Consider the following 25,152-nt stretch of genomic DNA (forward strand, 5'->3'; position numbering starts at 1 on the left):
AGTGTGCTGTTGACAGAGGTAAAACACCTTGTACACTGCCTTTAAAACAAAAAGCACACACGATACATAAATAAAAACACCAATAAATATATTTAAAAACTGCATTCAATGAAGTTTAATGAAGGTATAAGATGCCAGAGGCAAATTTATATTTTAAATCTGGTTTGCAAGTTTTTAGATCTAATAGTTTTCCTATTAAAGCGTTATCCTCTTGGTCTTTCTCGATGCAATCACTAATGATATCATCGAAACTACATGGTTAATGCTGATGACAGCAAGACCAATGAGACGACCATTTGTCGTGGTGGACTCCTTGATGAGGGCTACCATGAGGCTGAGATAGACCACTGTGAGCTGCTTTTCATAGATGAACGTCAGCAGCTCATAGATGACAGCTCAAGCAAATTCCCTAACCACTGTTCCAGCTCCTTACCATCTATCCGAATGTCCTTCACAGTTTGAGCTGTTGCTGGGATCTTGTCAGGTCCTCATTTTGTAAGTCTGAAAGCTCTCCAAACTTGTCTCACTTCTCCAGCGGTTTGCACTGTTTCCTGAGGTGATGAGATTGCAATATCTAACACTATATAGAACAAGGCCACTTTCAAAATGTTCTGTGCATCACTGATGAGCTCATCAACGGGCTCATAGGGAAAGCGGCGCTTTGTGGACCTCAGTTTATTTTGCTAGAAAACGCCTCCACATTAATGTCTTCGCAGATGTTCTTGTTTGACCTTTGTGCAGCTACAAGCCTTTTGCTCTGCAAGTGCTAAAGGCGTTTTCAGTCTTCCTTAGCTGCATCGAGAGAGAGATTGCTTCAGTTTGCTGACTTGCAAACTGGCTCTGGATGTCTTGTCTCACTGTACACACTGAGAACCAGTAAACCTTCCTTCATTGCTAAAGACTAGGTCTAATTTTTTACCATATGGTCCGTAGTTTTACGTCTTATATCAGTGTGCCTCACACTGATGCTGCTTGGTACCTTATAGCTGAATGCTCTTTCCCATGCTCTCCCACCTGAACTCTGACCATGATTTTTGAGTCAGGTTAACAGCTCTTCAACCTTCAAGATAATTCAGCTTTTTAAAGAAGCCGATGGTATCTGTGGAGCTTTTAGCAGCATTATTATCACCAGATTTAATGTATAAGCTTCAGATGGCACAAATAAAGCCTTCGAATTCTTTTCCAGCAGCTGGTTTGGAGTTCCTTACTCTTGTCCATGATGTTGGCTCCATTATCACACAACTGTTCTCTACAGTTGTTAAAAAGAATGTTTAGGTCCGCTATTTTTTTCTTTTTCAAATTTGACCAGTCAACGCCTATGTCTCCAGGAAATGTTCATTTTCTTGGGGTTTATCTTCAAGTGAAACAATCTTCAAATGGGGTATTTTAAGTGAAAACACTTGAGACTCTTTCAGCAAGAAATCAATGAGCGTGTTATGTCGCACATCAGGACAAGTCAGCGCTCAATATCGCTTACGCTCAATTACACTCTCAGGTGTGACTGAAAATGTTTTTGTAAATATCGATTTCAGTTCCTTGTATTCACTTAGTCTCAGGATATCGAATGAGAAGTAAGCATCTTAAGGTGTTTACGTGAGCCAGATGCAAGCGCTCTGTGAGACGATAACAGGTATTTTTGGCATCCAGATCAACTATTTAGTCATTCATGAATATCAGCCCATTCTCACACTTCCCGTGAAAGGCGCTGCTAAACACGTAATGCCCTTTTACTGAACTACTTTTTGGGGGTTTAATTGATACCCAAAATAAATTAAAACTAAAAAAAAATGTAAATGGAGAACGTTCAAAAACTTACACTAAGTGAATATTTACAAATACGTACTTACATTAACATAGTCATAACATGCAGCAGAAGATTATGGTGCCGATCAAAGTGGAAAATACCGCCATTGATCTCGTTGTTGGACTGAAAACCCACCACGTTCCTGAGGGCGGCGAGGGAGGAAATGCACACAACGTCGGTGTCGCTGTAGAAGCCCCCAACTCTCCACACCAACGCCAGCCTCACCATGTCGCTTAGGTTGACCGCAGGCCATGCTAACACAAAAATCATAAATTAACCATCACTATCCACACAGGCAGCATTTTTCTTTGTGCCACTTGGGGCTAATTTATTGCGCACCCGCAGATCATCCTGTGTGCGGTAGAACAAGTAGTCTTTGTTACACCCTACAGGCCGGGCCGCTGTGTTCTTGTCTCATTTGATAGGTCATGGGGTTAAGTTCCTTACGGAGGATCGAGCCTTTGCGTTTCCAAAGTAAAATGTTGTACGGATAATCATTATTCAATGCTATATGTGGACACTAGCAAAAAAAAAATCTTAGATTTACCACTACAAACATTGGTCATTTACCAAGTTAGAATCTTACCACATAATAAATGATTCGTCTAGCTAGTGGAAATTGTGGATATAATCTCAAGATTTCAGAAATCTTATAATTAACAATAAAGTGATTTGCCATTTTATGATTTTTTTTTTCAATTGTCTCTTAAATGGTTGGATGTCGGAGAATCTATGATATAGTGTGACCCCTGGTTGTCCCACACACTTCACATGATTAACATCATGCAGACCAATGTGATACAGATATTTATAGCCTAGCCTTAGTCTGGTGACAACATCTTGTAGTCTACCGAGCTTGTTATTTCCTCCATAGATATGTTTAACTTCGAACATTTAATTATGACAGTCTGTGTATCCTATCTGCAATATATCTATTCTCTACCACTTTGTCTGGTAGTTCTTTTCCATTTTTCTCGACTTCTATTTGAGAAGTCGAAATTACAATAAACATTTTATTTATTTAATGCAGGATTAGCCAAAGCATCGACTTCATGTTCCCTGCGTCTTGTGTGAGAGGTAATCCCTTTGTCAATAATTTGCTCATTCATCTATCTTGCTTTAGATACATACAGTGTTACATTCAGTGTTACAGTGTTACATTCACATCTCAGGAAGTCAAAACCAGTTAAGCTGTCTGTACTTATATATTATATATTTAAAAGCCTTAAAGATTGTTCTTAGATTGCCTAGCAGCTTGAATTTAATATTTTCGTTTGGCACCACTGTCAGTACCCCTGTGAAGCTTTTCTATATATAGTGATTTTATTCTCAAATGAAATTGAAAATGTATATCCAAAATTAAATAGCACATGGAAAAGCCGTCATAGTACGTACTATTCCATTTTGGAAACACTTCTCCAATCCCGATAATGAAAAATGCACCTTATAGGGAAGCTTCATAAGACAGCTTACTGGATCACTCACAATATATGTACACTGTTACTACTAATACTAAGTGTTGGTACAAGTTATTAGTGTGTACCATCTGTGGATTTTTTTTTATTTTCCTAAATTCAGCATGTGTAAATTTGAATGATATAATAAATGTGTATTAAAATGTGACGCTGATTTGACCCTTCAAGAAATTTTGTGTGAAGGAGGGTGTGCAGCGGCCACGGAGTGATACAAGGGAGACACAATAATGAATTAATATGCACATTGGTTTATGCTAATGGTGAAATTTAATCCAGCATCATTGAGACCATAAGTGAGTGGATTGGCCTGAATTTGAAGCCAGAACCTTTATTGGTGTCCCCTGCTGAAGAATAGGGACAGGAAATTTACGGAACCACCATAATAGGGAGGTGAGACTGGAAAATGAATGATCCAGCATCATCGCAGCTCACCCCTAGGGAAGTACGCCATTTACTTAACAGTTAGATACTGATGGCCAGTTGGATTCTATTTGTTAAGTAGGTGTTTAGGGTGTGTTCCACCAACAATAAGTGTCTTCCAGCAATGTTCAGGTTAAATTGTCCTTTCTTTCAATTGGTATAAAATGCATGGTATAAAATGTTGTCAGATGTTGTGAATCCAATCAATCCTAATTCAAGTCACCAACCCAATATACAATCCACTTTATAATAATTTACCAGAGTTCCTGGCATTAATTTTTTTTATATGTTTAAATAATTTTAGGCCCGATTTAGTTTGTGGGAGGATGTATGGGTCATCGAAAGAGAGGTATGGTGCAGCCTAGTACTTTAAAAATCCCATCTAGCTCTGAGGTACAATTAATCTTGGTGAGTTTAATATACTGTTGTTTAGTTGTATCCCCATAAATTATGTGGATGAAATAATTCAGGAATGAAACCATACCACGGGCGGGATTTGAACCCGCGGTCAAAGTCTCAAAACTCCAGACCGTCGCGTTAGCCACTGGACCAGCTAGCCACAATAAGATTTGTCTAACTAGGTATATTTCTACACCATAGGAAGGTTAGCATAGGCACCACTGTGACCACAAATGCAAGTTTTTACAGACGAATCTCCAGCTAGCGTGGCCGTGACGAACTCTAGCTCAAGTCCCCTCACTGCCGTCAACATGACTCACGAAATCGTTATGACACGATTGCAAACAAACCATACCACGGGCGGGATTTGAACCCGGGGTCATAGAGTCTCAAAACTCCAGACCGTCGCGTTAGCCACTGGACCAGCTAGATTCGTCTGTAAAAACTTGCATTTGTGGTCACAGTGGTGCCTATGCTAACCTTCCTATGGTGTAGAAATATACCTAGTTGGATGAATCTTCTAGTGGCTAGCTGGTCCAGTGGCTAACGAGACGGTCTGGAGTTTTGAGACTCTCTGACCGCGGGTTCAAATCCCGCCCGTGGTATGGTTTGTTTGCAATCGTGCCATTACGATTTCGTGAGTCATGTTGACGGCAGTGAGGGGACTTGAGCTAGAGTTCGTCACGGCCACGCTAGCTGGAGATTCGTCTGTAAAAACTTGCATTTGTGGTCACAGTGGTGCCTATGCTAACCTTCCAATGGTGTAGAAATATACCTAGTTGGACGAGTCTTACTGTGGCTAGCTGGTCCAGTGGCTAATCCGACGGACTGGAGTTTTGAGACTCTCTGACCGCGGGTTCAAATCCCGCCCGTGGTATGGTTTGTTTGCAATCGTGTCATTACGATTTCGTGAGTCATATAATTCAGGAATGTACCTGTGAACCTCATCCTTATAATTTCCATACCATCAGTGTGATCACAACCTACTAGTGTTGATGTTCCAGGTTCTGTTAGTGTAAAGAGGCATGAGAGGGGTGTTGGAGAAGACCTTCCCCAGGTCAGTGGTGACCACCTGCAGGTTGGTGTACTGTTGTAGCAGACGAGGAGGCAGGCCATCCTTCATTTCCACCGCTGGTGCAGTCATCACGTACCACACCCTCGCTTCTGGATTCTGCTGAGCCATGCTGAAAGTCGGGTTTCTGTTATAAGTAAGCAATGTTTTGGTCCTGTCAGGATAGCATGGCAGTTACCTTCCTACATCACAGCAGTAACTGAGTAGTCTGTATTGCCGATTTTCTTTATAAATCAGAATGCACACTAGGGAGGCAAGAGTGCCCTTCTTATCTGTTGATTTTTTGTAGTTCATATTAAACACAGGAGAGGCAGCAGCCGCCTGCTTACCTCTCAACAGCACACCAGGCTCGGTAGGCTGGTCGGGAGTTACAAGACGTCTCTGCCAGCACAATGTTCCTCGCGTCCTCCCACTCACTCTCCAGGCTGACAAGAACACACCTGGATATGTTAATGTTTACTGCAAACGAAACGTGTGACAATGTTATGAATAAAAAAATGAAAGATGTTACAGAGTTCTTACTTATTATACATTATCAATATATATATATATATAAGCAAAACAACCACTCTGAAAGAATAGAGAAATTCCAAGCGCTTTCGTGACTACTCACATTATCAAGGAACTATGAAAGTGAAGCATCCAAGGAAGCTATATAAGGGGTCCGGCCAGCACCTCACTATCAGATCCCACAACGGTTAAACACGTGACGCGCGGCGAGCCAACTTGGATAGGTCCTTTGCAAAACTCACCCCCAAGCTATTTTTACTGTATCAAGATTTTTTGAATACAACTTTAATATTAAAAGTCTTAAGAAGAGAAGGCATATCAACCAAGTTTTCATGGTAAGGGAGAACCAACATATTTTTAGTTGAATAAGGCTGGTTGCCCCTTTTTGGATTATAAAAAGTGTTTCTAGCAACTTTAAAAGATTTATCAATTACATTTCTTGGGTATTTTAAATCATTACCTATTTCATAAATTTTGGATATTTCCTCATCTATGAACTCAGGACATTTATGAAATAGGTAATGATTTAAAATACCCAAGAAATGTAATTGATAAATCTTTTAAAGTTGCTAGAAACACTTTTTATAATCCAAAAAGGGGCAACCAGCCTTATTCAACTAAAAATATGTTGGTTCTCCCTTACCATGAAAACTTGGTTGATATGCCTTCTCTTCTTAAGACTTTTAATATTAAAGTTGTATTCAAAAATCTTGATACAGTAAAAAAACTTTTGATTAAGAATTCCCCCCAAAATGCTGATGGATGTGTCTATAAGATTCCTTGTAAAATTTGCGATAAAGTTTATTACGGTCAAACTGGTAAAAATCTCGAACTAAGATTAAAACAACATAAATATAGCATTAGAACTGGACAAGATTCTAATGCTCTATTTATTCATGTAAGAGATTTTAACCATCCAATTGATTTTCAAAAAGTTGAGAAAGTAGTATCAAGCAAGTCCATGGTCGACAGGAATATAATTGAATCTTGTTTCATAAAAAGCAGTTTTGACAATAATATGAATATTTCCTTTGGTTTATATAAATTAGATCCATTTATAATTAATAGAATTTGGGAAGAATTTAATAATACACTGGACAAATAAATAGCTTGGGGGTGAGTTTTGCAAAGGACCTATCCAAGTTGGCTCGCCGCGCGTCACGTGTTTAACCGTTGTGGGATCTGATAGTGAGGTGCTGGCCGGACCCCTTATATAGCTTCCTTGGATGCTTCACTTTCATAGTTCCTTGATAATGTGAGTAGTCACGAAAGCGCTTGGAATTTCTCTATTCTTTCAGAGTGGTTGTTTTGCATATTTTGAAATCATCTGTTTACTGTGATCTTATTGCATATATATATATATATATATATATATATATATATATATATATATATATATATATATATATATATATATATATATATATATATATATTTGTAAACGCAGCAGCACATTACTGAAATGTGCTTAATTTGAATAGTACTGTTGAATATTTTTACATAATTTCCTAAATGTAAAATATATAAATGAATAATATAATAATTGTGTATTGTGATGCTACTTGGATCCTTTGAGAAATTTCGAGTGGGGAGGGGATAGAAGAGCTGCTGAGTTATGCCAGGGAGGGAGATACCATATTGAATTTAATGTGTGAATACTGGAATGAGGTGTGCAATGTGATCGGGCGTTCTCGAAGGTCAATTGGGGTTTTTCGGCCTGAATTGGTAATTATGATCCCATGTTAATGTCCCCTGCTGAAGAATTGGGACAGGAAATTTGCAGGACTTCAAGAATTACATGTGGATGGTGGAAGATAAATGCGAACATCACTCACAGGGAGGTACACCATTAGTTCTTGCATTTAGATCTCTAACTGGCCAGTGTAGGGTCTAGGAGTTAGACAGGTGTTGTGGTGTGATCCATCTACAGTAATTATATGGTACTGTTAATGCCAATTATATTTTGTGTACCCAGTAAGCCTAATTATATACAGTCCACAACTTTGATTTACCAGAGTAGCTGGTTTTAATATTATAGTTGTTAATTTATTGTGAGGTCTAGCTTTTTGTGAAAGTGGTAGGGAGTGGGCAACGCGGGAGTTATAGTTCAGTGACCTGCTGTGACTTAAGTCCCACTTACCTCACCCAAATTACTTGAAGGTAATAATTCATGTAATGCCCTGTAAGCCTCATGCAGGTGATTTGCTCACATAATAATGATAATAATTTTCACAAGTACTATACGTTATTTTATAGATTTTTTTTTTTGAAAAGTTATCTGTTTCTTTGAAGGCAACAAACGATAAGGAAATATGGCCTTGTTATATAATATTAAGCAGATGATAAGGGTTTAAGAGAAATGTGCAAAAATTAAAAGGCTAATTACACTAATTAAAGCTGAGTTTTAATTTACATAGTGATTAATATAAGGCAACATTTGACGAGCTAAACAGCGTGTTAATATCCCTCACAATACACTGTAATTAACGCCATTTGACAGTATATAGAGCTCAGGAAATTAAAAAATGATACCAATATTACATACCATAAAATATGAAAATGCATTCTTATATAAAGTGTACAAAATCCTCAAAATCAACATAAATGTTTATACCGTTTTATTATTTTGTATCCCTGATTTTATAAAATGATTCGTTATGTAGCTCGCAAGTAAAAATATTGAATACAGCAATGCATAATGTTCCATACATGAGTAATGTATCATACACTCTTCTGCTTCCAGTACACATGCTTCGAGATACACCCTACAGAATATATTTAATGAATTACTATTGACTAGTCGAGGGCTGCGTTTCACTTCGACACGGCCAGTTTACCTAGATAACTTTTACTAAATTTTGTGCCCCTCTGTTATTCAGAACATGATATGTAAGGGTTATCTAGGTAAACCCTCAGTGTATACACACTGGCGATGTCCAAGTGAAACGCAGCCTTGATGACCCTCGACCAGACAATAAGCAAAAATACTTCTGTTACTCAGAACATGTTATGTTCTGAGTAACAGAAGTATTTTTGTAAATAGATGGCCATACTGTATTTAATAAAAAAATACGTTATAAAAAATGGGAAGAAGCTGCGCCTACGCAGAAGAGACTCGCCATTGATGTTTGAACTGGTCAACAGAAAGTTAGTGAAATCGGAAGAATTTTCGTGCTCTAGAGGTTAAAACTGGGCTGACACCTCTCAATTAGGAGTGGAAATTGTTGGATGTGCATTTCTGCATAACTTGAGATATCAGACGACTGGACAAGACAGCTCCAGGAACCTCAGATAAGTCTGTTTATGTTTAACTCTGGCCAGTGTTATTTTCATAGATAGACAATGAAGTTTTCTGAGTATGATACACATTAATCTCCAGTCAAATTGGTGAGTGATATTAAGATATTCTCCTTCTGTTATGTAAATGTGCATATATATATAATTATTTATTAATTTTAATATACAGTCCACAAATTTATATATTTACCAGAATTCCTGGTGATACATATTTCATTTGTAGTTAATAGGTCTAGAGCAACTTGTGGATATCACAGTTGTAGGTATTGAAGGGGGACATTTTTGTGACCTAGGAGTCAAAAAATACTACTTGTCTATGTAACTTTGATAAATAATAATTATCTTTTATCATTTACTGTTATGTACATAATGAGTTACATTCAGATAAATGTAATTTTTCACATTTAATTTGCCCATTGGTCCTTCTTGAACAGGAGGTAATTAGTGAAGTCATTAATTAGTTAATTACTTAATTATATGTGAAATGACAGAAGGAGGTGGATGTTAAGTTCACAAATTTACTTAATGTGTAGTGGATTATAATTATTACAATATTAATTTGGATAAGACAAGTGTGGCTAAAGATTATATTAATGTGTATAATATTAATTTTGCTGTGCCAAATTCTGGCATGGATTTATATTAATTTGTATAATATTAATTTTGATAAGCCAAGTCTGGCTAAAGGTTTGTATTAATGTACATTTAAAATTTATATTGTAATTTTCTTACATGTGTAATTGCTAAGCTCAAGTGTAGCTAACATAATTAATGTGTATTTAAAATTTATATTACTATTTTCTTACATGTGTAATTGCTAAGCTCAAGTGTAGCTAACATAATTAATGTGTATTTAAAATTTATATTACTATTTTCTTACATGCAATTGCAAAGCTCAAGTGTAGCTAAGATTTATTCAAAGGTAAGTTGTATCAGTGTTGTAAGTTGTAATCAGTGTTATTAATTAAGTTGAATTTAATACATTGCATCATGGCTGAAAATTAGGAAATTAATATAGAAGACAAACATATGGAATATAGAGCAAAGGAAACATCATTGCAGGCTAGGAAAGGTTATGTCACCAAGGCATATAATAAATGTTTGGAATTAATGAATCAAGAAACTGTGAATACTGATGATTTAAAATTGTATTTAGATGCTTTTGGGAATAGATATGATTCATACAAATTATATTACAACAAATATGAAGGAGATTTGTTAGTAAACTGTGTAGAAGGGACTGAAGTAGATCTCATGATTAATCAGTATTATGAATTAGAAGAAAAGATTCTTTCTTATAAAAGTCAGACCTTGAATAAATTAAAATGTGTAAACCAGGCAGTTAATCAATCTACTCCAACAAATAAGATGTCTTTACCAAAACTCCCAGAATTATGTTTACCTGTATTTAATCCTGGAGAGAATTGGGAGGAGTTTTGGTCAATTTTTAAAGCAGCTGTGCATGATAGGAGTGATCTAGCCTCTGTAACTAAATTATTTTACCTCAAAGGACAGATTAGAGATGTTCACATACTCATACAAGCCTTTCCCAATGTAGATGATTCTTACAAGGAAGCAGTTGACTTGTTGAAAGTACTTATGGTAATATAGAACAAAGTAGGTTGGATCTATTGAATATCATTGTTAATTTAAAATCTCGAGATAACACTTAGAAAGGTTTACAGCAGTATAAAGTTAAACTGGAGAGCACTCTCAAAACTTTAAGTAATAAATATAATCTGAAGGAATCAGACTGGTTATTGAGTGCCATAGTACAGAATAAATTAAGCTGTAAAACACTTGAATAGCTCTCGAACAAATATCACAAGGCTTATTTTGGTCTGGAGGAAATAAGACTAGTTCTGCAAGAATTAATTGTTCAGTTGCAGACCAGCCAACCAACTCATTTTAAAGATGCAACACATAATAACTCTGAGGTATCTGTCAAGTTTCACAAAGGGAAAAATTATCCCAATGTTAATCAAAATTCATTTCCTAAAAAGAGTTGCATAGGTGCATATCAAGTAGCAGGAATCAGAAATAATGATTCTCCACAAGGTAAGAAAAATAAGTACCCTCCTAAGGTTAGCCCAGTTAATAAGAAACCAGTCAAAGAAAAGAGAGATTGTCTTTTCTGCAAGGGTACTCATTTTTCTAAGAACTGCAATGCATACAATTCATGGAATGATAAGGTTGAAAGATTGGAGGAACTTGACAGATGTATCAGGTGTTTAGGTAATCACAATGTAAAGGATTGTCATGCCAAATTTAACAACTGTTATCAATGTCAAAAAGGAAAACACCATATAGTCATGTGTAAAGGTCTATATGATAATGTTGATAATAATGATAATGTTGACAATCCTGACACAACAGTAGCTAATGTAAAAATTTCTGCTAATGTTAATAATGATGGTTTTGCTGAAGTAACCTTACCTGTGATACAGGTAAAAAGTTGATGATAAAAGGCATAAAACAAAAAATGTAACGGCATTATTAGACCAGGGATCCCAACGTACTTTCATAAAACTTAAATGTCTTGATGGTATGAAAGTACAGATGGGAGATCCCACAACTTCAAAATTATCTGGTTTTCTCTCAGACAAAAGAGCTCAACTGTATGACACTGTTTATGTAACTCTCAGGTTGGGCAATGAGAAAAAACGTGTTAATGCAGTAATTGTAGATAGACTTCCGGAGAAAATATATACAGTAGGGCTTAGTAAAGCTACAGAAAGACTTTAACATAATGTAAATTTAGCACCTTCTGGTGTAAGTGATGATTCTGTAGGCCCAATAAATATTTTGATAGGTAGTGACTATTGTGCCTCCTTTGTAAAGGGTATGGTAAAGATATGTGGTGTCACCCTTTTGAAGACTGCAGGAGGCCATGTAATGTATGGTAGGATTCCTCGTAATAATAATTCATGACTAGAGGAAACTACAAATACCATAACTGTGTGTCTTACTCATGAAATCGTGCTCCAGTATAATTCTTCGATAGAGGATGGTGTTGAGCCAGTGCATAAATTGTGGAAATTAGACAGCACTGGAATAAAAGTATATGAAGAAAGTCCAGACGATTCTTTTACTCTGGAATACCTGAGAGATGTAAAATTTGAATCTGGACAATACTGGGTACGACTTCCGTGGAGACTGAACCATCCAGAATTGCCCACTAATTACAGAATGGCATCTGGACAGTTAAAGGCTCAGCTCCGCGAACTGAGTAAGACACCAGAATTGTTAACGGCCTATAATGATATAATTGCTGGGCAGTTAATTAATAAATTTATAGAAGAGGTACCTCCTGAGCAAGCCAAAATTTATGGTCACTATTTGCCACATTACGGAGTGAAGAAGGATTCTAAGACCACTCCTCTGAGAATTGTGTTTAATTGTAGTGCCAGGAGTAACAAAAATGTACCTAGTTTAAAAGACTGTTTGATGACAGGTCCGTCGTTGACAGAAAAATTAGGAGATATCTTATTAAATTTCAGGATGAAGAATTATGCCTTTACAGCTGACATAAGTAAAGCTTTCCTAAGAGTGGGTTTACAAGAAGCTGACCGGGATGTATTTTCGCTATAGGAGCGTATTATCCAGTCCGTTCCTACTTCAAGCGACGATAAATGCACACCTTAAACGTATGGGAAGTCCATTGAGTAAAGTAATGAGTAAACAATTTTATGTGGACAATTTCCTGGGTGTGACGTCAACTGAAGAGGAACTGTTAATGACTTATGGAGAGGATAATAAAATAATGCAAAGTGCAAATATGCCTGTGAGGGAATGGAATAGTAATTCGTCCAAATTAAAGGACAAAATAAGTAAAGATTTCCCTGGAGATGAAGTGCCAAAATGTAGTAATGTATTGGGTTTAACCTGGGATACTGAGAGAGATTTGTTAATGTTAAAACCTAATAATTACAGTATGCCCAATAAATTAACTAAGAGAGTTTTGCTTGCTGAAGTTTCCAAATGTTTTGATCCACTAGGTTTAGTGTCACCCCTTACTATAAGAGGGAAATTATTAATTCAGGAAGCATGGAAACTTAAATGTGCTTGGAATGAAATTCTACCTGAGGAATTCATTAAAAGGTGGGATGAATTAATTGGCGATTATGAAAAAATTCCAATGTTGGAGTTCCCACGCCAGGTGGCCAATCCAAATGGGAAAAAAGTACTCCACATTTTTTGTGATGCTTCAAAATTGGTATATGAAGCAGTTGCTTATCTTCAATGTAACAGTGTTATCTCTCTTGTTATGTCTAAGGATAAAGTGTCTCCAGTTAAATCACGTACCTAACCTCAGTTGGAATTAAGAGCCATTAATGTAGGTGTCAAATTAGCTAATTATATAAGAAATAAGTTGCAGGAGATAAATATTAGTGACACTGTAATTTGGTCTGATAATGAGGTATCCTTACAATGGATTCGTAATGGAAACAGTAAAATTGTGTACGTACAAAACAGAGTTGCTGAAATTAACCAGATGCAAGAGAAGTATAATAGTTTGGGTCAGCATATGTTAACATTTAATCATATAGCTGGTGAGGAGAATCCAGCTGATTTCTTGTCTCGAGATTTATCTTATGTTAAATTTGTAAATGCTGCATCATGGTTTGAAGGACCGAGCTGGTTGGTAAATAAAGCTAATTGACCTGTACAAAAGGTGTATATTGCTCCTGTTGAAATTACTGTGACCACTGCTCCAATAGTTTGTCCTTCATTAGCCATTGATATAAATAGGTATTCCTCTTTACCCAAACTAATCAATGTAACTAAGTTGGTGTTTAAATTTCTAAACAAGATGAATATCTCATATAAGTTTTCACATCCTTTTGAATATTGGATAAAGAGGGTACAAGAAGAAATCTATGGAAATGAGATTAAATTGATGATGAAAAGAAAAATTGTGAAAGGTTCCATAATAGTGAAATTGGGGCTGTATTTAGAGAGCAATGTAATTAGGTGCAGAGGTAGGTTACAAAATGCTGAATTGGGTGATTATGCTAAACACCCTATCTTACTGCCCAAAACTCATCATCTAACAAATTTAATTGTTCTAAATGCCCATAAAAATGTAATGCATGGTGGGGTACAAGATACCTTAAATTGTATTAGGGAAACTTTCTGGATTCCACAAGGACGGCAAAGTGTAAAAAGGGTGATTAAATTTTGTGTAATATGTCGCCGTGTGGATGCCAGATCCTATATGTACCCAGGTCCTCCACCATTGCCAAATGAGCAATTTGAGTCATTTAGCAATGAACTCCGCCCGGCCGCAGTGTGGAAAATACTGTATATATTTTCCAGAAATACAGTAGTTATATGTAAATAGATGGCCATACTGTATTTAATAAAAATTTATGTTATAAAAAATGGGAAGAAGCTGTGCCTGCGCAGAAGAGACTCGCCATTGATGTTTGAACTGGTCAACAGAAAGTTAGTGAAATCGGAAGAATTTTCGTGCTCTAGAGGTTAAAATTGGGCTGACACCTCTCAAATAGGAGCCGAAATTGTTGGATGTGCATTCCTGCATAACTTGAGATATCAGACGACTGGACAAGACAGCTCCAGGAACCTCAGATAAGTCTGTTTATGTTTAACTCTGGCCAGTGTTATTATCATAGACAGACAGTGAGGTTTTCTGAGTATGATACACGTTAATCTCCAGTCAAATTGGTGAGTGATATTAAGATATTCTCCTTCTGTTATGTAAATGTGTTATGTAAATGTGTATATATATATATATATATATATATATATATATATATATATATATATATATATATATATATATATATATATATATATATATATATATATATATATATATATATATATATATATATATATATATATATATATATATATATATATATATATATATATATATATATGTAATCATTTATTAATTTTAGTATACAGTCCACAAACTTATATATTAACCAAAATTCCTGGTGATACATTTTTCATTTGTAATTAATAGGTCTAGAGCAACTTGTGGATATGACAGTTGTAGGTATCGAAGGGGGACATTTTTGCGACCCATGTGTCCCAAATTCCTACTTGTCTATGTAACTTTGATAAATAATAATTATCTTTTATCATTTACTGTTATGTACATAATGAGTTACATTCAAATAAATGTAATTTTCCACACGTATATTTGGAAGACGTCACTCACGTTTTCATATCAAGCTGGAAGAAACCAGTATCGATTCAGTAGTGTATTACTAGTGGTAATGAAAAAAGACACAGGCAAAGATCAAGGTTTTATTATGAGGATATGTTTTCGATACAGTTCTTCATATAGCGAAAAGTTTTCATAATAAAATCTTTCTCTGCATCTGTGCCTCTTCTAAAAGAAAATATATGATGAATGTACTTTAAAAATTTTTGAAAAATAATATTGTATCCCATGTATTTTCCTAGCATGAAACAGTAACGGCATAAGAATAGATTGTGACGATTTTTGTGAAGGTAGAAGACGAGGATGAAGAAGCTCTGATTTTGTCTGCCTGTTTCCTGGTGAGTACCTGAAGAAGTCAGGTAGTGTGAGGAAAGAATCGTCGTCCTGAGGCGACTCTGGATGAGGACACACCATGGTCGTCCCGTCCCACATGCCGCCCCTCTTGATATAGTAGTTTTCGCCTCCCCTACTGTTGATGTAGGTTTTGGGTGCGAGGAGGGTGAGCGAGCTTGGTCTTCGTAGCCTCCTTCTGCTGCCGCCAGAGCCTCTGGTAGGTGCTGATAAAAAGCAAGCATCAGCACCAGCAAGAGTCTCTCATACTCACCATTGCCTCAGCTTCTCAGCGGCGTAGAGTGGTTGCTGTCTTAACGCAAACAAAATATCAACGTAACTTCTAATAAATAATATAAAGCATAGGGCAGGATGTGTTTTCTTTTAATTAAAGAGGTGGGTTAGGATTGGCAGTATAGATACTAAATTCAGTGAAACCCCACTGTGACAGACTGGAAACATTATATTGAGACATACATTGATTTGTAAAAGCTTGATCTCCCAGCGAAACTTTGCCTCAATAAGGGTTTCCGTTCTGCCAGTCTTCTTATCCGCTTATTAGTTTTACAGCCATTGCCCCAAACATCAGCTTCACAAAATATTTTATATTTAAAATGTTTTACCGACTGTTTGTACCGAAACTTTAATTAGAGAAAGAGATAACGCTGGAAATATTTACACACGACTGGCGACTGGTGTGTTGTGCTCACCACTGTCACTAGGCTTAACTAAATATAATGTAATTTCAAATACTATTGTTTTAACACTTCACTAGGAAAATTATTACATTTCCTTGCTGGCATCTGGTTCATGGAATTTAAGGCCAAATTGACTCCACGACGATCACTGAAGCTACATATAACGTACTCAACACCAGTCAAGAATATTTTTATTTCCGAAAATAATTATTAAAAATCTCCTCCCAATATACCTACAGTAAGATATACCTGACGGTGTATATATCATGGCCTCTCATCTCTTATAAATATTATGATGTATTAGTTCAATTGTTTATGCTGTGAGCAATAATGCAATGTTCCATGTGAATATTAATAATTATTGGCGACGTTCCACATTCAAAAAAAAAAAAAAAAAAACATTCTAAGGAGCGGAAAATATCTCGGACATCAACTTACTAAATTAACAGGCTGACTTGTTGATTTATAATAAACAGTAAATTCCTTTTGTCAATAACTTCTGTCAACTATTGGCTCTAGCAGAGGTCAGCGAACTTTTTTGTGTACAGCTAAATTGCCCACAACACTTGAAAGTCCACAGAATCCAGAAAACACAAAGAGCATTCAAATTCAAAAGAGTTCATTGAATTCATTTGTATGGAGAATACAGTCATACAAACTGAGAAATATGTATTATACGCGATAAAGCAACTTTAAAAACAAAACATAAAATTAACAAAAAATAAAATGAAAAATAAACTGCATAAAACAGACAAATTTAATAAAAATCTCATTAGGGAACTAAAGAATTTCATTTAAAACATTTTCCAATCATTATTTGGAGAAATAATGTTGTTTCATTTTTGACATAACATCAAAATTAAGGTCTTTTGATGTTATATCAAAAGGCCTTAATGAGAGTGGAAAATCCTTGTTCAAAAAGACAGGTAGTTGTAAACGGCAGTAGTATTTTTCTCGCTTCCTTTTGTGAAATTCTGAAAAAGGACAGTTCTGTGTTGTTCTGAAATTCAATGTTTCATTGTTGGAGTGAAGATCAAGATCCTTCAGACTCTTCTGGCACATCAGTATTTTCACAAGTTGAAGGGATTCACAACTCAACTCACAGTATGTGAATAAAGATTCGCAAAGTAATCAAAGAACCGCTTTTTGAGCTTAGTAAGATGCCCTAGAACTGGGTCCTTGATAATACCAAAAGAAAGATGTAAATTTCATAATTTGCCTCGTTCATTAAATAATAAATTTTTATTTATATGTTTATTGAGGCTTCATTACCCCCGAGATTTTCATTTTTACCTCATTTGGGGTAATTTAGCCGCTTCAACGACTTAAGCACGATAGCAAAATGAGTCTGAAACTTTCTCTTCCTGCAAGCACTTGTAATTTCTTTTATTCGCTTATAAAAATTAGAAATACTAAATTGTGACTCAGAACCAAGAGCGAGGCTGAAAAACTTGTCTCTCTACGCCGGAGACAAAGCAGAGGGTTGATGCTGTCTGTTGCGATGGTCTTAGTTAGTGCGTGCGTGTCTCTGTCCGTGATAATTACCGCGGAAATGCGTTAATATATCAGTAAAGTTAGCACACATGGTAACTACACGACACTTAAGGACAGCTATAAGCACCTATTTTTTAAATCTTAAATTGATTTATACTACAATTGGCCGTGACATGATCAGGTAACTATTCTATTATTAAATCGCTGTTTAAAAAGCATTTGAGGTCTGGCGATCTACTATAGATACTTCCTCTAGCACAATATTAATTTTGATGGCAAACCTTAATAACTTTTTAAGCAAGATAATCTGCACACTGATTGTTGAATTTTTTTGTACGTTTTTACGTACATATTTGAGTTTTATGTCTCCCTGTAACTCGATCGCTAGCGGACTCAGCTCACACTCAGGTTCAGGGTTCAATTCCCTGGTACCTCAGGAAATATTAGGGCGTGTTTCCTCAAGGCACTTACTTTCCATGTTAACCCATCAGTAAAATGGGTACCTGGAGGTTACCTGGAAGTTACCTGGAGGTTATTCCGAAGATCAACGCCCCCGCGGCCCGGCCCATGACCAGGCCTCCCGATGGATCAGGGCCTGATCAACTAGGCTGTTGCTGCTGGCGTGTTAGTCGATTGGTGTGGGTTGCATCCTGGGACAAAAATTGACCTAATTTCCCCGAAATGCTCTGCATAACAAGGGGCTTTCTATATAGGAGTATGTCATTGATGTCAGCTAGGCCTGTATACCTTGTACATGTACTTGTAGAAATAAAGATATTATGTTATTATTATTATTTAGATTATTTGTATTCTATTTCTCAGAACAGGGCTTTCAACATCGTATTAATAAGTGCTGAGTTATGTGCCTGAGTTAGTAGGTACTGTGCTAGTCTAGAGGAACTTAAACATGGCATTCGTTTTTTTTTTTCACTATATTGTAAACTACATTAGTTCATCTGGCATGTAGAAATCAAAGTATATTCCTTCATGTTTCACAGAAGTTACTGTTGAGATTAGTTCCTCGTTACACGTTACTTTAAAATCACAATTTGAACTATAACTTCGGATAAGTCCAGAGGCAGAAAAAGTTTATTATCTATTATGTTTGCACAGCTCCAGTTCCAGTGATAATATCTATGCCATATCCTTAGAGTTTTTTCCTGACTCCATAAGAGTCTTGTCGCTTGCATATAGTATAATCTTGTATATAACGCTCGTAGGCAAGTCATTTTACATAACACTGGATGAGCAGGGGGACGCCTAGATACTCCCTTGTGGAACACTACACGTTATCTGCAAGGGTTCTTCTGTTTCTGTACTGTTGATTATACAGTTTGTTTCCTGTTGTCTTGGTAATTCTTAAGCCAGTCAACAGGGTTCACGAAACAGTGATAACAAGACGAATGGAAATCAAACCACAGAACTGGTGGGGACTCGAACTCATTGACCTGTGAGTTTTAGGACTAGTCTTCCATGAGTTCGAGTCCCAACTGTTCTTTGACCAATGAACAGGACATATTGCCATAATCTGTAGTTTTTGACATGATATATAATAATCTATTGTCTTAAAAGATTTTTAAGTCTAAGATAACTATACCAGTGAACTACCGTTTCGACATTTGGGTTTGCTTTTAATCATCGCGTTAGTTAAGGAAGTTGAAACTGAATGATATCCCCTAAATTTGATTGGTAATTATTTAATATGTATTTGTCAACATGATACTGAACAACTTGGTAATAGTATTAATAATATTAAAATTGCCTACATTATGTTAAGTAATGTAGGCATTTTATTTTGGTAACACTTTAATATATAACATACACATGATATCTGAAAATTGTCTGGCGTGACGCCTATATTACTATAGAACGTTTAAAATCATCTATACGTCCTGCTAACATGTTTGATTCACTTGGCTATTTACCAACTAATGACACTGCATCAATTGTCCCATAGCTAGGTTGGTAGCACACTCAGCTTACACACTGAGATCCGTGTTTCGGTACGGGTGGAAACATTGAGCGTGCTTCCTTAAGACATCTGTTGTCCCTGTTCACCTAGAAGCTGTTTTGGGTCGCATCCTGGGGACAAAATTAACCGAAATGCTGTACATAACCAGGGGCTTTCTATATAGTAAGTCACTGATGTCAGTTATGGTCTGTATAAGTTGTGTTATGTACTTGTAGAAATAAAGATTATTATTGTGTAGGATGAACTACAGAAACTTACTACTCCTGGCTCGACCCCAGAGCTGGTTATTGTTGCCAGGGTTTTACTTGATTATTATTTCATTCGGTTTTAGAACTACATTGCCTTTTTTTCACCCATTTTAATATGTGATGGTGAAGAAGTTAAGATTTTAATACTTTATAATTATAATTCCGAATGTGCAACTTAATTTTTCTACTAAATCATTGTATATTTACATGTCATCAACGTTTGGAATATATTTAGCTTCTAAATAAGAAACACTTTTATCATCATTCACTCCATCACTGTCTTGCCAGAGGCGCGTCTACACTACAGTTATAAAACTGCAACATCAACACCCCTATTCAGAGTGCAGGAACTGTAAACTGCTTTGTATATAAACAAAGTAAGAGATGTGGGGAGACCATGTACTCAACCTATCTACGAATGTACATAGTGTGCGCAGAGATACCAACGTTCTAGTGAGCTATACTGTGTCTCATGTTGCCAGACGTAAGCTGTCTGATTATGGTATTTCGTTATTTTCGGTTAACTTTACGTAAATATATATTAATTTACATTAACCAAACCAAGAGTGAAAAAAATACTTGACTTTCGACGTTCTATACTCTTGGTCTGGTAGTAATAAAGAAACTGCAAAACGTGTAAAAATGTCAGTCATGTTTGAAAGATAAGTTGATTGGCGCTTGCTGGAAACATGAATCAATAAGCATACATAAAATGTATCAGCACGTGAGAGCCTAATATCAACACTACCGAGGATACGGTACCTTGTAGCAGGACCAAGTATCAGGAGTTATTGGACCCGGCATCAGTTAGTTTAAACCAGGTATTAGTATGTGAGGATCACGTATCAGCAGGTTGAGATCTTGGTATCAGAAGATGCTGGGTGTTGAATGCTAGGTATAACTAGACATGAAAGACGACAGACATAGCTGGTAGTGGTTAATGCGCCAGGAGCTGTGACTCGTCCCCTGCAACCACATATAGATGAGTTCATGTAGGTGAGATAATGACTCGTAAAATGCCTCAGCATCCGCTGATTTACTAGTGTAAGTTTTCCTCCTATTAAAAATGCAGAGAATTACAGCATGTGTCCTAGTATGACACTTCAGTTTAAATTAGCAACAATTTCTGTATATAAGACGAACATGATAACTTACTATGATGCATTGAGCTACTGAGGAACAGCACCAGCAGGATGACAGCACTCACACGCCACACCCGTGGTCGTACACACGCCCTCATCACGTCTCGAGCTTCAAGTCAAAGTATCAAGCAACTTTGAAATTTATGCAGATTGTGTTAAGCCATTTTTAAATTTCTAAACACATGATAAAGTTTCAGTCAAATTACATAACTTTCCGATGTATGGAATGAATTAAGCATTCTCACACTGCCTTATTCTTGTAATATGCATTAACAAGCCGTTTGAAAGGAAAATCTTCAAGTATAAAGATTTCTTGAGCTAGCTCTCAGGACCTGGCGAGATGAGCTCCTCCTCGCGACTGCTCAGAAGAATAAGGTAAGGGCAATATAACATTTTGCGAGACAGTCCCGTTCATCCACACTCATCGCACCACTGCATTCCTTCTTGTCATTTTGGAATATATGACAGTGACGCCTTCCATCTGTTGGGAAGTGTTCGTGCTCGCAAGGTTCCTCCTTAACTGCACTGCAACCAGGTGCTACGTGGAGATAACATCTAAACTGAAACTCATTTAAGGATTGTGAGGAGCCCTTGATCCAAGGAATTAGAGCTATTTCACCATTCCTCGGCTCAAACCTTACTGCTTCCCGTTCCCAAGGTATTATGTGATCCATACAGGTTTAGCGCTTCCTCGTGGATATATTAAAAATTATCTGCACTCAAGGGCAGCACTCTCAGAAAAAAATCCCTATAATTTTCGTCTTTAATATCATCCTAGTCTTACAGCGTGACCATCGCCTCGCTTCAGCAACTGTGTGAACACTTACAGTGACACGAACGCTGGTGTCGATGCACCTGTGTAGAATGAAATGTACTTACTAATGCTATTAGATGTCGGTTAAGTTAGTTACTGTGGTAATTCATCTGTTTCAAGGTGAGACTCTCATCACTAATTTGACTGTTATAAAACTCACTTATGCAAAAAAAAAAAAAAAAAAAAAAAAAGGCTGGGGACCACAGCTGCAGCTTGTTTCCTGGCGTAGCAGACTAACTGCTCTAAATTTCATTTACACCAATCAAATGGTTTCCGTATCGTAACAAGGAGAAGGACTTTTAAGTCTCCATGCTTCTAAGGAGTCGATTTAATGTGAAACTCGCCAGACGTCGCCAGTATTAGTTCTCTCTACAGCAGACGAGAAAAACTGGTCACTAACTCAGGCAGCGTGTAGATATCTGTCTTATTTTGTGTCCCCCAGAACGCCTAGTCCAATGTTTTCTCAAGAGGGTGCCGCGGCACCCTGGTATGCCACTGATCGTGCCCAGGGGTGCCACAAAATTGTAAATAATTTGGCCCTAGCATCATCGTATTAATTAAAACAGCAGTTTTATTTGACTGGTACTTGTTGTATAATTAATTACTACAGAAGAGTTATATTTTTTTCCAGCAGATGTCATTAAATGATAAACTAATATAGTGTAATATATTGTAAATACATGATTAACGTTAAGTCAAAGGACAATATGATGGAAAAATAAATTTATATAATAGTAACCGTTTGCGAGGAAGAAATGAGAGTATGTCTGGCCAATATTCCATCTAATATAATAAGGGCCTGCAAATCACACCAAGACAAAATATCTCAATAAAAAGAATACAGAAGGCAAGTTAGTTTATTTTACTGTGTTTTATAAGTCTTCTTGATTCGCCGGTATTCTCCAGGCCCGGGCCTTTTCCAAGTGGTGGCCCGGCCTTGGCTCCTGTCTAGGGAGTGTCTGAGACCTAAGTCTTCCATGGGAGGAGGCACAAGTACCCCCTCATCTTTGGGACCAACTGTCCCCAGGCCTAGCCACATTCCCCGCCCTCACGGGGCTCGTAGGTAGAAGTTAGGCCTCCCTGGTCTGCCATTTCCGTTCCAAGGGGGTTAATGGGAATGACAGTCTTGTGAGCCGAAAGCTCTGGCTCAGGCACCTACCCTACCCTAGAAGAGTTAGGCATGGTGTCGATTGTTTTATAATGTTATTATTATTATTAAAGATTCGCCGGTATTCTCCCGGCCCGGGCCTTTTCCAAGTGGTGGCCCGGCCTTGGCTCCTTCTTTAGGGAGTGTCTGAGACCTAAGTCTCCCATGGGAGGAGTCAGAAGTACCTCCTCATCTTTGGGACCACTCACTTCGTGACTACTCACATTATCAAGGAACTATGAAAGTGAAGCATCCAAGGAAGCTATATAAGGGGTCGGCCAGCACCTCACTATCAGATCCCACAACGGTTAAACACGTGACGCGCGGCGAGCCAACTTGGACAGGTCCTTTGCAAAACTCACCCCCAAGCTATTTATTTGTCCAGTGTATTATTAAATTCTACCCAAATTCTATTAATTATAAATGGATCTAATTTATATAAACCAAAGGAAATATTCATATTATTGTCAAAACTGCTTTTTATGAAACAAGATTCAATTATATTCCTGTCGACCATGGACTTACTTGATACTACTTTCTCAACTTTTTGAAAATCAATTGGATGGTTAAAATCTCTTACATGAATAAATAGAGCATTGGAATCTTGTCCAGTTCTAATGCTATATTTATGTTGTTTTAATCTTAGTTCGAGATTTTTACCAGTTTGACCGTAATAAACTTTATCGCAAATTTTACAAGGAATCTTATAGACACATCCATCAGCATTTTGGGGGGAATTCTTAATCAAAAGTTTTTTTACTGTATCAAGATTTTTGAATACAACTTTAATATTAAAAGTCTTAAGAAGAGAAGGCATATCAACCAAGTTTTCATGGTAAGGGAGAACCAACATATTTTTAGTTGAATAAGGCTGGTTGCCCTTTTTTGGATTATAAAAAGTGTTCCTAGCAACTTTAAAAGATTTATCAATTACATTTCTTGGGTATTTTAAATCATTACCTATTTCATAAATTTTGGATATTTCCTCATCTATGAACTCAGGACTACAAATCGTGAAGCTCTCAAAAACATTGATGAGAAAACAGACAGTTTGACTCTATCTTGATGCGAGGAATAATAGTGGACATAGGAACAGTTATTTGTAGGTTTTCTGTAAATTTTAAATTTGAATTCATTATTACCCTTAATAATTAAAACATCTAGAAAAGGCAATGAGTTATTTTCTTCAAACTCAACAGTAAAGTTTATAGAATGGGCTAAGCTATTTAATTTTCCAAGAAAATGGTGTATATCTACATTTTTGGGCATAAGACACAAAATATCATCAACATATCTGAACCATTTAGGGTAGAAGTTTGGTATGGCAATGGGAAATCCTCTTTCACCTGTTCTTAGTAACCTATACATGGAATTTTTTGAAACAAGGTTGCTTAACACAATCCTCCCTAATAGAGCTAAATGGTTCAGATATGTTGATGATATTTTGTGTTTTATGCCCAAAAATGTAGATATACACCATTTCCTTGGAAAATTAAATAGCTTAGCCCATTCCATAAACTTTACTGTTGAGTTTGAAGAAAATAACTCATTGCCTTTTCTAGATGTTTTAATTATTAAGGGTAATAATGAATTCAAATTTAAAATTTACAGAAAACCTACAAATAACTGTTCCTATGTCCACTATTATTCCTCGCATCAAGATAGAGTCAAACTGTCTGTTTTCTCATCAATGTTTTTGAGAGCTTTACGAATTTGTAGTCCTGAGTTCATAGATGAGGAAATATCCAAAATTTATGAAATAGGTAATGATTTAAAATACCCAAGAAATGTAATTGATAAATCTTTTAAAGTTGCTAGAAATACTTTTTACAATCCAAAAAGGGACAACCAGCCTTATTCAACTAAAAATATGTTGGTTCTCCCTTACCATGAAAACTTGGTTGATATGCCTTCTCTTCTTAAGACTTTTAATATTAAAGTTGTATTCAAAAATCTTGATACAGTAAAAAAACTTTTGATAAAGAATTCCCCCCAAAATGCTGATGGATGTGTCTATAAGATTCCTTGTAAAATTTGCGATAAAGTTTATTACGGTCAAACTGGTAAAAATCTCGAACTAAGATTAAAACAACATAAATATAGCATTAGAACTGGACAAGATTCCAATGCT

At 36.4% G+C, this 25,152-nt stretch overlaps 1 protein-coding gene across 1 annotated transcript in view; it reads right to left on the bottom strand.

Moving 5' to 3' along the window:
- Positions 1-21,158, bottom strand: part of LOC138851519 (lactosylceramide 4-alpha-galactosyltransferase-like) — a 32,022-nt gene extending 10,864 nt beyond the window's left edge. The window contains exons 1-5 of the mRNA XM_070080720.1: positions 21,074-21,158; positions 15,523-15,733; positions 5,500-5,610; positions 5,086-5,282; positions 1,940-2,058 (exon numbers count right to left, since the gene is read on the bottom strand). Coding sequence (XP_069936821.1) covers positions 1,940-2,058; positions 5,086-5,282; positions 5,500-5,610; positions 15,523-15,733; positions 21,074-21,158 — 723 coding nt within the window. The remainder of the gene's footprint in view (positions 1-1,939; positions 2,059-5,085; positions 5,283-5,499; positions 5,611-15,522; positions 15,734-21,073) is intronic.
- Between the last annotated feature and the right edge of the window lie 3,994 nt (positions 21,159-25,152).

Source organism: Cherax quadricarinatus, unplaced genomic scaffold (assembly GCF_038502225.1).
Source record: "Cherax quadricarinatus isolate ZL_2023a unplaced genomic scaffold, ASM3850222v1 Contig840, whole genome shotgun sequence".
NCBI lineage: Eukaryota > Metazoa > Arthropoda > Malacostraca > Decapoda > Parastacidae > Cherax > Cherax quadricarinatus.